This window comes from Micrasema longulum, unplaced genomic scaffold, assembly GCF_059751315.1.
Source record: "Micrasema longulum isolate JH-2025_06_02 unplaced genomic scaffold, ASM5975131v1 h1tg000988l, whole genome shotgun sequence".
Classification (NCBI taxonomy): domain Eukaryota; kingdom Metazoa; phylum Arthropoda; class Insecta; order Trichoptera; family Brachycentridae; genus Micrasema; species Micrasema longulum.
Window position 1 is genome coordinate 115,733 of NW_028278177.1, and position 13,822 is coordinate 129,554.

The 13,822-nt window shown below is 32.5% G+C and overlaps 1 protein-coding gene across 1 annotated transcript in view; it reads right to left on the reverse strand.

The window, feature by feature from the left end:
• Window positions 1-13,469, reverse strand: part of Myo31DF (Unconventional myosin ID) — an 83,816-nt gene extending 70,347 nt beyond the window's left edge. The window contains exon 1 of the mRNA XM_088232494.1: window positions 13,223-13,469. Coding sequence (XP_088088620.1) covers window positions 13,223-13,311 — 89 coding nt within the window. The 5' untranslated portion in view covers window positions 13,312-13,469. The remainder of the gene's footprint in view (window positions 1-13,222) is intronic.
• Between the last annotated feature and the right edge of the window lie 353 nt (window positions 13,470-13,822).

Genomic DNA, 13,822 nt, shown 5'->3' on the forward strand with positions numbered 1-13,822 from the left:
TTTCCCACGTCGCACCCAGCATGACAAAACGTTGCAACTGACAACATTTTAGGCAAATATTTGTACTTTTTTTATTACAAAAAAAACTAAATTTACTAAATTGAGTTGTTTGTCGATTCGATGCGCTAATTTATTGATCTAATTTATGCTACGCACAGAAGAAAATGTCCGTTAAAAGTAACTGAATAAGCTTTATGTTGGTTATATTTTCATATGTTTCAAAGCGTCACACCCACAGTCCACGGGTCACCCTTAGAAGTAAAGTATTATTACTCGACCAGAAATAGTTCCTCTTCAGAGTTATGTTTCATTCAATAGCACCAAGAAGCGTTGTTTCTGGAATCAGCGTGTATTTACTGTCTACTGGAGTGTCACTATTGTTGAGCACTTTTATTTCCAACTTGGAGAGAAGCCAAATTACGAATTACGTTCACTCAGCTAGTAAACGATTACTAATCTAGCGTATATTTTATTTTGCATTACTCAACAAGAGATATTATTTTTAAAGCTCTCTTTTGATAGGCAAGCCCGTATCGACAATTCAAACGCATCATAAATGGATGGTGTTACGGGATGACAAAAATGTGTTTTTTTAAATATTTTATTTATTAAAATTTATACAAAAATTAACAGTATCGAGATCGCGCCAAACGAATAATAAATAAAAAATAATCGGCGCGTTTCTAATACAAATAAAAATAACAGGAAATTATCATTAAAAAAAACAAATATCTAAACACGAAAATAAAACTAAGTACTAAAGATGACAAAAGTAATACTGCGAATTTATGAAAAAGGACAAATAAAGTTTAAAGTTTTGATTTTCGTCGAGGAAGTCCTTTAATCGTCCGCTTCTTTGCTCGAAACTATAGTCCTTAAAATATAGCTTGATTACAATGACTTTGTAGTAACGTCTAAAGAGTGATTAATATTGAGACACAAAAAATCATTCGTGTTTGGCATGTTAATTTATTTTTTTAATACAATGCTTGACATATACATCAACATAATTAAGTACATAAAATCAGCTTTAAAACATAAAAAAAACTAAACTAAACCCAATTATTAACGACGTTCTTACAAGGTTACATAATTTTGCAAAAATGTTGATTGTGGACAAATTGATCAATGTAAATCGATCGAATAAAAAAAATAATCATTTGTTGTTGTTCATGAAAAAAAGTATTTAATGTCTTATTTTTTCGTAAATAATTGTCTTAAACACACTATAATAGGCTTGTTTTTGCGTTTTTATATCAATTTTCGAAAAAAAGAGTCTCATGTTTGCATGAAAAAACTGATAAAATCGATCGGTACATGATCAGTGATTAGTAATTTCCCTTCTTTGCTCGAAACTATAGTCCTTAAAATATAGCTCGATTAGAATGACTTTGTAGTACGTATAAGGAGTGATTTATATTGACCCACGAAAATCATTCGTATCTGGCATGTTTATTTTTTTATACAATGCTTGGCATATAAATCAACATAAATATATAAAATCAGATGTAAAACTAATAAAAAAATTAAATAAACAAACAAACAAACCATCACGCCGTTTCTCTGTGAGGGTAGGCAGAGAGGATAGAACGCCACAACTCTCTATCTTTGCATACATATCTCGCTTCCTCTACATTCATACATCTTCTCATGCACGCGCGCCGATTATTCCGACTTTTGACATGTTCATCTTTAATTATTTGTTGGATTTTGTCATGCTATGTCTTTCTCAGTCTTCCTCTATTTCTGCATCATAATTAAAATAAACCTAATTATTAACGACGTTCTGACAAGGTTACATCATTTTGCAAAAATGTTAGATATGGGACAAATTGATCGAATAAAAAAATAATTAATTTGACGTTGTTCATGAAAAAAAGTATTTAATGTCTTATTTTTTCGTAAATAACTGTCTTAAACACACTATATTAGCCTCGTTTTTGCGTTTTTGTATCATTTTTTTGGAAACAGAGTCACATGTTTGCATGAAAAAACTGATAAACTAGATGTAGTCGGTACATGATCTGTGATTAGTAATTTCCCATCACTAGTGACATTAGTTTGGCAGCTGTCATTTTAATCAAGCTATATTTTAAAACATAAGATCAATGCATGATTAAGTTTCCTCCAGATATTTGTTATCTTGTGCAATTATTTATGCGATTAATCAACCCAAATTGGCTCAAATAGAAATACTAAGTGTAATCCTTTTTTATCATTTAAATCATCTTTTCTTGATATCAATGATACAATTTAGATTAATTTTTTTTTTGTTGATCTTATCGGTGGTCTATAAACGGCGAGTATATTTGTAGTTTTTTCTTTGAATTATTTCCATTACAGGACTTTCAATTATTTAGCAGGTATTTTTAAATTACAATTATTAAAGCTAAATTAAATTATCGAAGCTAAAGTGGCAGTGCATAACGGAGTTTTAGTCCCAACACTTATGTATGGAAGTGAAACATGGAACTGGCAAAGGATGAAAGCCGAGCGAACGCGGTTGAAATGCGATCTCTTGAATGTGTGTGGGAAATTAATGTATGACAGGATTGCGAATGACGAAATCAGGCGAGAGTGTAAATCTGAGTCAAGTATAAAAGATTAAGAAAGGGTTTCTGAGATGGATTGGTCACGTAGAACGAATGGACGACGAAAGAATGGTAAAACAAGTATATATGGCGAAAATGAACGGTAACGTGAGACGAGGACGACCAAGGAAGACGTGGCATGATCAGATAAACCAAAATCTTAAGTCTGGTCTTGTCAAAAGCAGACAGAACCGAAGGGCGTGTATGAAAATATGTATGGATGTGGAAGAAGCTAGGAACGTATATAATCAATATCATATATTTTATTTTTAAGGAAAATATTTTGTAATTTAAAAAAAATAAAAGCTTTATGTTCTAACTAAGACGTTTAAAATATGTACCTTGGGATTTACCTTCAATATGAATATGTACCTTGGGATTTACTTCCAATATGAATAGTTTGTAATAAACAAAGCTTGTTGGCAATTTTGACAAAAAAAGCGTCTTTTGCATTTTCGCAATATTGTTATCATGTTATTTTTTTTAACCTTGACACCATTTCTAATGATTCTTATGTAAAATGATCTCCTGAATCCGAATATAATCCCCGTTTTCTCTCATCATGCACCGTTTCCGGGGAGCCCCCCTCCATTTTTAACACGTTTTGATCATAACTTTATGGCCATGAATTTGATTTGGAGGGGTGAAAAGGATTATTTTAGCTGTAAATTCAAAATTTAATTTTGAAATTTTCACTTCTAACCCTTCAGGAGAAATAAAAATGTTAAAATAATCCTTTTCGTCCCTCCGAATTGTCGAAAAGTGATAAAAATGGTAGGCGATGGGGGAAAACGGGTGTCACATTCGGATTCAGGAGATCATTTTACATAAGAATCAGCAGCAACGGCGTTAAGGCCGATTTCCATGCAGACCAGTGAATTTTATATTCGTATATTAATGGAGATATCGCAACAACTGACAAAAGTATCTTATGCACCATTAAATGCGAAAAGGGAGAAAGAAGAAATCACTCATTAGTGTAATTAGGATGTCAGCATTTATGAATTATTTTAAATAATGGCGGAATAATGTGAACGGAATTCGCACATTGCTCACCCAGTGAGAAATTACAAGAAAAAGGTGTAAACATTACGTGTGGATAGTTGATACGAATAATTACTAATTAATTAATTTTAATTTATATGCCACTGCGGCGGTAGAAATTAAAACCTTAAGACACTTTCGCGTTATTGAAACTAGAGGGAAAAGTGAAAAAATGAATTAAGGCGACGAGACGTATTGCGCAAGCCGCTTTCTAGAGAACGCTGACCGTGGAAGAAGCAAGAATGTGACTGACCGACATAACCACATGGTTATATACATAATTATACAAAATGCAAGCGTCCGGCCATAGTTTTATATTGACCATTATGTAAACGCATACACTGAGTGAGCACTGCATCTATGGAACAATGGGGAATGGAAACCATGTACCCCAATGAGTCACAAGTCACGAAGTGTGCTCACCGAGTCGATGATAACGCGATACCTATGTTATTATGAAACATTGTACCCTTGAAAAGTTGTACATTTTTAATAATTTTGATAAATATCAATCAATCTACTTCTTTCTTTCTCTTACATTCTTTGGATTTGTTAATAGAGCTACATCCGATTTTAAAAACATGACTTTAAAAACACTTAACTGCTCATTGGTTCGTCCCATTCTTGAATACGCCTCGTAATATGGCTCCTTCATATGTTACTTATGTAAATCGCATCGAATCAGTTCAGTATAAATTGATAAGAATTGCGTACAAGCTAGGAATCACAAGATATCACTATAACTATACCGACATGGAACTTTTCCTGAATATATCCAGTCTCTCACAACGTCGATTTAATGCAGATTTAATTTGCAAGTTTAAGATACTTAATAGTTTATTTGATGTCCCGACTATTCTCCAACAAATATATCTTAATGTTCCTTCACGTAGACTCGGAAATAATGAAATTCTGTTCCTCGGTCATCATAAGACTAATTATGGTTTCCGTGCGCCTCTACCCAGAATGATTAGATTTGTAAATGAAAATCAAGATCTAAATTATTTTGATTGTACATTGAGTTTTTTTACAAATAGACTGAAGAAATGTTTCCAATAAATTGACTGTATATTTGTAGAATTAACCTGGATTCCATAATGCCTGTCTAATGTATTAACTTGTCTTTGCTTTTCTTTGTTGTATTACTTCTATTTTTTGTTACTGTAGTATTAGTGTTTTTCGTCGTATGATTTGTTTAAATTGGACAGTATCCGTAAATTTGTCAAATGAAATAAAAATAAATACTTAGTTTGGTTCTGTTAATTCTAAAATAAATCTGGCTTCGACAAGTCACGCGAATGCGTATGCCCCAGGGCCGCGATTACAATCGGAAGTTAAGGACATCATACCTTCGCCGTGACGTTATAGTTCAGAGATAAGTTTTCCCGAGCGATTACAAAGATACACTACCGACACTCTATCTTTAAGTTTTGGATAGGTACATCGGTATGTGTACCGACGGGTCTAGTGCCCCGCGGTACACATATCTACTCGCTAAAAATGTCAAAAATTTTGTCACACCAACCAATTTTTGAATATTTAACCTATAAATTTAAAGACAAACAAAATATCTCGTTACCCAGCCGGTGGCCGGTGTAGTCTAGGTATTGGTGAATTGAAATAATGATGCGTTCTGCGTGGGATTGGAACCATCGTACGAAAGAATGCAAGTATATTATTATAACTGCCTAATAGAGGCCAAATTATTCTTTGATCTTTCACGGTAACAGACGGTGGGCGGAGAAACCTATACGATATTTGGTTTCACATTTAAACTATTTATTGCATTTAATGTTAAAATAAATACATAGAAACAGTTAGCTCTATTTTATTCAGTGTTCAAATGTAGGTATTATTTATTTTCCACATCCGCTCCTGACATCACCGGACGCCTCCAGGGGTGATATTCAAAACGCTCTCGCGGCCGTAGAAAAAGCTTTGATTATTTTGAATGTAAATGCGCGAGATAAAAGTGTTTTGATCGGCCGCGAGAGCGGTTTGAATAGCACAGCAGAGGATCCGATCGCCATCCGGCACTCTCGCCTCCTCCGACACCCCCTCGTTAATCCCGTGTCCCTTAAAGGCTGTTCCACGTAGACAATACAACAATTATTTATTAGGCAACACGCTTCTCCAAGCCACAGAAGCGTGGATCCATTAACCACTGTTCGAGCGATGGCTGAAAATGCTTATCATTTATGCAAAAAATCATAATATTTTTTTTCATTTTTGTTTAGTACTTTAGTTTTTTTTAAAGGAAGTTTTTATCTTTTAAAATTGTTTTTTTAATTTTTTTAAGAGAAATACTAGAGTTCTAATTATTTACTCAAATATTTGAATTTTCAGACCATTTCCTAAAAGTATTAAAAAATTTGTGCTGGAAAAATGGAAATCGAGTTGTGGTAGAGTGGGATTTGAACCTGGGGCCTTTGGTCCGTGAGTCCACAATACTACCACGGGACCACAACCCGATTTAAAAATTATTATACATATTATGTATATTGTCACATATATTGAACATAAATGGTGTCTAGCCAAAACCTTTAAAATAATGCTGTATTTATTTATTTATTTATTTATTTCATTTTATTTGGGATTTTTACAGCTATTACATAAACAAAATAATTAGAAAAATCTTAAAAATACTAAAGCCAATTAAAAAAATCCACTGTAAATATAATGACACATAATATATAAGAAAAGAAGTTTAGTAATTGTATTTGTGTGACGTTTGTATTCATGTGTATGTGAATGTGTGTATGCGTGAATGAATGAGGGAGAGGATACATGTGCGTGTGGGAATGAAAGAGGGAGAGGGTGCGTTTGTATGGGTGCGTAAGTATGAAAATAATATATTTGCTTAAAACTTGTAAATTGTATTAAAAATGGTACAATAAAGAGCTTAGTAAAAAGTTAGAAACCTTTTTGTTAAAATTCAAATGACGAAATGATATAAATTGTTTTTTTTTTTTTTTTTTTAAGTATGTTAAATTTCAAAACCGTATTCTGAAGAAAAAAAAAGCATTTTATTTTTTAAATTTAACTGATACACATCGAATGAATAATGTGGGACGAGTCCTATACAATACAGTAGGTAATCACAAAATGCAGTAAATACGAAATAATGACAACAATAAAATAAGGATTGACAATACGCGAACGTTGATTCAAAACGAACACACAAATGCATATTATATGCACCTACATAATATATAAATAAGAATAACATATAAGTTTAATAGAAATGATTCGGATTATAAAAATCAGGTGTCACAAACAGTTGGCCCGCAGTACGGGGATACATAATTATATTAAAAGATCTTCTCACTATAAAACTTATATATGTTCAGGGATAGAGAGCAACGGAGAGGAGGATGCGGACAAAGACAATTTATTACCTATGGCAGTTTTGATAAATTTAATATTTTTGGTAAATATATCTATTTCGTTAAATTTCCTGTTATACGTATCCATAATACGGTTAATCGTAGCGTTTTTTGACGAATTTGTTCTGCATTTAGGTATGTGGAAAAGTTGTGTATAACGCGTTTGTCTCTGTGGTACCTTAAGATGAATGCGGTTAACCAATTCGGGGGAATCTATTTTATCAGATATTATGTTGGTGAGTAACACTATATCAGCTGTGGTTCGTCTATCAGCGAGAGTTTGGATATTATGAAAAACGCACGCTTGTATTGCGACTAAATGGTCAAACAATCGAGAGAGTGACGAACTTTAAATACCTCGGCAGTCAAATCACTTCTAATCTAGACCCAGATAGCGAAATTAAATGCAGAATAGAGATAGCACGATCAGCATTCAATGGCATGAAATCATTCTTTTGCGGTGATAGTCTTATTTTAAAACTGGGACGGAGGATGGTCACGTGCTATGTGTGGTCAATACTGCTCTACGGGGTTGAAACATGGACTCTCAAGGTAAACTTCATGAACCGATTAGAGGCTTTTGAAATGTGGCTTCACCGGAGAATGCTGAGAACTCCGTGGACAGATTTAGTGACCAACGTGGAGGTGCTGAGACGAGCCAGTGCCGAAAAAGAAATACTGTCCTCAATAAAACAGAGAAAACTCGCATATCATAAATATCTTACCGTAACACTTTATTTATTGTTTGCTTTACATAATTTATTTCATAAGCTTATATCTTTGCATTTTTTGTTTATATGCTTACTGTTTTTTCTTGCATACCTTTGTTATTATTATTTTTTTTTACTTTGTAAAACTATTTATCATATCCTTTTTAACTAATTTCACATTTTTTTTCTGCATATTCTGTTTATTATTTAGTATGTTAGCATGTATTTCATTTTTATTATTTGTAAATGCCTTTTGGGCGTTATTGAACAAAATAAATAAATATCTGGGCCATATCATGCGCGGAAGCAAATATGCGCTTCTGCAGCTAATCATGATGGGGAAGATCGAAGGAAAGCGTGAAGTCGGAAGGCGACATGTCCCGGCTGAGAAACATCCGCGACTGGACGGGAGTGCGCGGGGTTGAGGCGCTGTTCCAGTTGGCACAGTCAGGACCGGAATGCCCACTCTACAGTGATCGCAAACGTTGGGGGGACCTGATATGGCACAGAAAGAAGAAGAAGAATCATCACACCCTTATCTGCATCTCACGGGGCACAGGGGACTGCATTATTAATTATTACACCGAATAATCGGTTAGATCAGTCCTACGCACGTTTTAAATAACCCAGTAGTATATTTTCTCACAGTTTACAGATAAAAACGTGGTAATTGATTAATAAGATGAAAGTGATCGGCGTATTAATGATGTAATGAGCAATAAACACGATGTACTTCAAACATTCAACTCAAATATTTACATAAAGCATATAAACAATCTCTCAACATAATATTATACATAACACATATCACGACCAACGTGGCGTCCTCTCCGCGCATTTTGTTATTTTGTATTTATTTATTTAACTTTTAAGACTGTAAGAAATTGCTAGTAGCAATAAGTCTGCCATTTAACCATGTATACTTGTTTTATTTTTGCATTTATCACATTCTATATTATGGGTAATAAAGATTTATTGTTATTATTATTATTAATCTGGAAAAGAAAATCTATTGGGGATAAAGGGCGGTTTACATGTGGACAATACAATAGATATGGCAATATTGTCTTGTCCCACGCGAAATGATTTATTTTATACTAAGATGAGTTGGAATTGTCAAAAGACGAACTAAATAATAATCATAATGGATTTTACTCCCGCCGATTCCGGCAGAAGTTCTGTGCTACGGGAAATTGGATATAAAAAAATGTTGATAAAAATTAGAGCGTTAAATTGTACTGCAAGTTTTTCTAAAATAATTGAAAAATTAATCAAAATTACCTACATTCAATGACGTCACGAGTTCTGACATTTCAACTAAGAGTGTTGTGATAAATTAACGGTTTTCGGGATCACTAATCAGGACAACTCACCGAAGAGAACTGGTGTCACGCGCGGAGTAATTAAAAAAATACAAAACTTTTAAAAATCGTAACGATGATAATACGATATATAAAAATTTAAATTTTAAAATTTATCTTGATTTGATAGTCTATTAATTCTTGTGTAGCTCTGTGGTCATTGGGCTGTGGTGTAACACGAGTCTAAATTGGATACAAGACTTGATATGATAACATATTTATCCTTACTATGCGAAAAATAATTATACGAATATAAGTGACGCTAATACCAAAATAGATCTGTGTTACTGCATAAGAAAGATCACAGGAATAGAAATTATAACAAGGAAGACAAAGACGCTGTTCTGTGGCCGGTGTTTGTGTGAAAGAGACAAAATCAAAAGAAGAAATTCGTTCAATCAGTCGGTATATGGCAGTTAGCGGGAGCTTACGCTAGTCACTCGTATATTTTTATTTTTTTTTATATACGGCCTAAGCCAATTACAACAGTTACACGAAGAAACATAAATACAAGAAACTGAACAAAAATAACATAAAACTATGCAGCAAAGACAAACAAGGGCAATACAATAATGGTATACAATATATTCATAAAAACGAAAGACATAAGACTTCCAGCTAATCCACGCCAATCCAACTTCACCCCACACTGTTTTAGTCGTGAAGAGATCTACGAAAAGCCGGAAGATCTATCCCAAAGAATTCCAAGTCGTGTGATGAATTGACTAATCTACACATTCTGGACATTGGGGCATAAAAACAAAAGTTGCTCTTAGATTTAATAAATAGCAGATTGTGACTTCTGGTGACGCGGTTGTGAACATGAAAAGAAATTGATTGCAACAGAGATGGGACATCACTTATGGCATTACGTATTTATTATTATATGACCGGCGTATTTATGATTTTTAATTTATCTTGCTATAACAGACTTAAATTATATTGTAATTTTTATATATCACGGAAAAGGAATTATTTACCAGAATGTCTAAATGTTTTTTGTTTTTTGTTTTAATGTCTGAACTTCACGGTATTTTGTCTTTTGCTTGAGGTAACACGATGTTACATCACCGCGTGTAAAGGAATTTTATAACACAGCCTTTTTACGAGTTAACAAATAATAAAAAAGTATTTTAAAAACCACCGAACTTCCTCAGTATTATAATTCCTTCCCACATTACATAAAACATGTCATTTTTTGTGATGATTAATTATTGTACGACAGATAAGGAGTAAAACGTTGGTAAAACGCATACCTAAACATCGATAAATAACATTAATTTATTTAGCTCAAGGTGTGACGTTGGTAAATAAGCTAACTCAACATTGTAATCTCTTAGGTACCTACTCAAAGGTGATGCCTGCATATTGATTTATTATAACGATAAATCAGACAGCGTCAAAATATAAAGTTTTTTTTTTAAATACTGCTGTAAAAAAATAACAAAACTTCAACATAAATGTACAAAAATAAATAACAATTAGTTCAATTTTGATGCCTGATCGAAATGTTATCATCATCCCCTGCTACCCTATACAAGCGTAATGTTTTTTAAATTATATACTATAGTCCTTAAAATATAGCTTGATTAACCAAACTATTGTCACCAGTGATGGGAAATTACTGATTACTGATCACTGATCATGTACCGAGCAAATCAATTTTATCATTTTTTTAATGCAAACATGAAACTCTGTTTCCGAAAATTGATATAAAAACGCAAAAACAAGCATATTATAGTGTGTTTAAGACAACTATTCACCAAAAAATAAAGACATTTGTACTTTTTTTCATGAACAACATCAAATTAATATTTTTTTTATTCTATCAATTTGTCCATCTCTAAGATTTTTGCAAAATGATGTAACCTTCGTCTACCTAAAGAACGTCCTTAATAATTAGGTTTATTTGAGTTGTTTTTTAGTTTAACATCTGATTTTATATATGAACTTATTTATGTTGATTTATATGACAAGCATTGCATTAAAAAAAATTAACATCCCAGATACGAATGATTTTTCGTGTGCCAATATTAATCACTCCTTAGACGTTACTACACAGTTATATCGTCACTTTTGCTGACCACAGTCATTCTAATCAAGCATTATTTAAGGACTATAGGTACATGAGATATTTTTTATACAAAATAATTTAAGAGTTTCCCTCGCTAGGGAAACCTGTTCTAAGGAGGACAGTTTTGATGTCTATGTTTGAACATCTACAGTAGAATTCCGTTTATCCGAATTTAAAAAGTCGTCGGGATTGCCGAATATCCGGATCGTTATCAGGAAATAAAAAATATAGGAGATGTTATAATAATAATAAGATACTTTGAATTTTCATACAAAAAGACACATTTTCGTACATAAATATCGATGTTTTATGCTAGTTAAGTTTAGTTTATTTATGCTTTATTAAGTTAGTTCATAACATATTAAAAACTAATATAAACTTTTAGTAATATTACAATTTTTTTAATCAAAATTTCTCAAAAATATATTTTTTCAAATTAATATTATATATTTAGATTTTTTCTATTTCTTTTATTTCTTTAGGTAACTCATTGTACAGCTTCAATCCCTTGTACAATGAGTTTTGAGATTCTGTTTTTCTCCTCATTGGTAATCTTATCTTTTTTTTATCCCTTGTTTCATATGTATGACACTGTTGGTTAAATTTTATTATTGTTTTTATTTTATTCATCCCCTTAATCATTTTACGTATAAAAAATAGTTAGTTAGTAAATTAGTTTAAAATATTGGTTTCCGTTGCCCTCATCGCTATACCAGATTAAATTCACTTTTTTTTATATAGGTACCAACTTGTAAAAACAATTATACCTCGAATTCATTCATTAGACGTGCCTGTAGAAATTATAATGGACTCAGTATTGATGTAGACATTTTTAACTACACGTAGCATTTATACAGAAAATTTCTTCATGGGGTCTATTATTTGGGATAGTTGCTGAATGTGCTATGTATATGTGCCGCATGTAATGTATATGTTTGTGTATGTTTTATATGTGCGTTATGTGTGGGTGCGTGGATGACTCGGAGTGTGCATTCGGTATTTTTATTAATTTTAATTTATTACCAACGATAACCTCCATGGAAAACGCAAATGTTAACAATTATTCTTTTCTTATTTGAATTTTTTATTTATTTATTTTTTGTCACATTTAATGTCTACATCATTTGCATAATTTATGAAAACTTAATTGGTATTTTTATATTTAAAAAAAAATGTTTTTAATACTTATTATGTATGACTGTATGTTGTCTGAATAATAAAAAAATAAATAATATACCGTCTCGATATGTACCGATGAAGATAGCGTTGATAATCGCGGATCAGCAGGTCCGAGGTTCAAACCCCGCTCTTCCACAACGTGTTTCTTATTTTCTAACACGGTTATTTACGACTAAAAGAAAATGGTCCTAAAATTTAAATATTTAGGTAAATCATAAGGACCCAAATATTTATTTTTTATAAAAAAAATAGATAAAAATGGTGCACAGAGCTTTATCTGTGTTATTTTATTTATATAATATATAATGTAGGTATGAAATGTCTTCAATTTTTAAAAGTAGCTACATATTTCGTTATTAAATAATTTGAAGATAAGCTTGTATCCATCATTTGTAAGTTCCACGTAATTATAAAAAATTTTAGTGTTGAAAAAGTCACATAATTACATTTAGTATGAAGCTGTTTTTAGAGATAATTTTATATTATCAGTTATTGATAAAAGCCAACATAATTATTTTTATCGTTATCAATAATTAATATACTTCACGGCAAAAATATTACTTAGTAACTCGATAACGTTCATAAAAATGTTTAAATTTTAAATATACACAGTTCAACCGATGTAAAAATAAAAGTTTTCAAAACGCGGGGTTACCAATCAGAAAGCTGAAGTTTCAAGTCGAGCAACTGTGAGAATTCAGTTTCATTGAAAACTTTGCAACATTTTTGCAGTTTATGGTATTCTGACACGCCCCGCAAAATAGTATACCTGTTGAAGACAACACCGCTACTTACACATTTACACATATTATATTATGTAGCATGTACTTTATTTCACATGTCGTCAACGGTATGTGGGAATTTAGATCTTCTATACCTCATGTGCAAGTTGTCTATGAAGAGATCCGGCGTCAAGTCGTCCAGCAGGACGAAGTCGGCCACTCCGACCTCCGGTTGAGACGCCATGGCACTCGAAAATAAATCACAAACACTTCACAAAAGTCAAACAGCACTTTGACATATCAAAACGAAACACAACCGTTGAATACGAGCGCGCACAGTGTCAGACCCGGTCAGTGTTGCTACCACGACGCTACTCGCCACTGATAACCGAACGCGACTACACGAACTACGAACAACTTGACTCATTTTTGTGAGTCAACGGCTGCGTGCCGGTAAGACTTGTTTTCCCCACAACAGTATGCAGTCTAGGTAGCAGTTCAATTCTGCACCCGAGTAAAAAAGTTACACGACGTTTGAGCAACTCTGTGGAAAACGTCCGAACATTTTACTATTTGGTATATTGCTCGACGCGAATGATTTTAATTCCAGTGATGTCATTCGATAATACCAGCTGTTAAAATATTATTATAATAAGGGAAAATTCAACTCGAAACATTTATCTGATTTTTGTAGAGGTAATTACCGTATAATCAAATGGTCTAATGTAGAAACTATAATTTTTACCAAAGCCGGC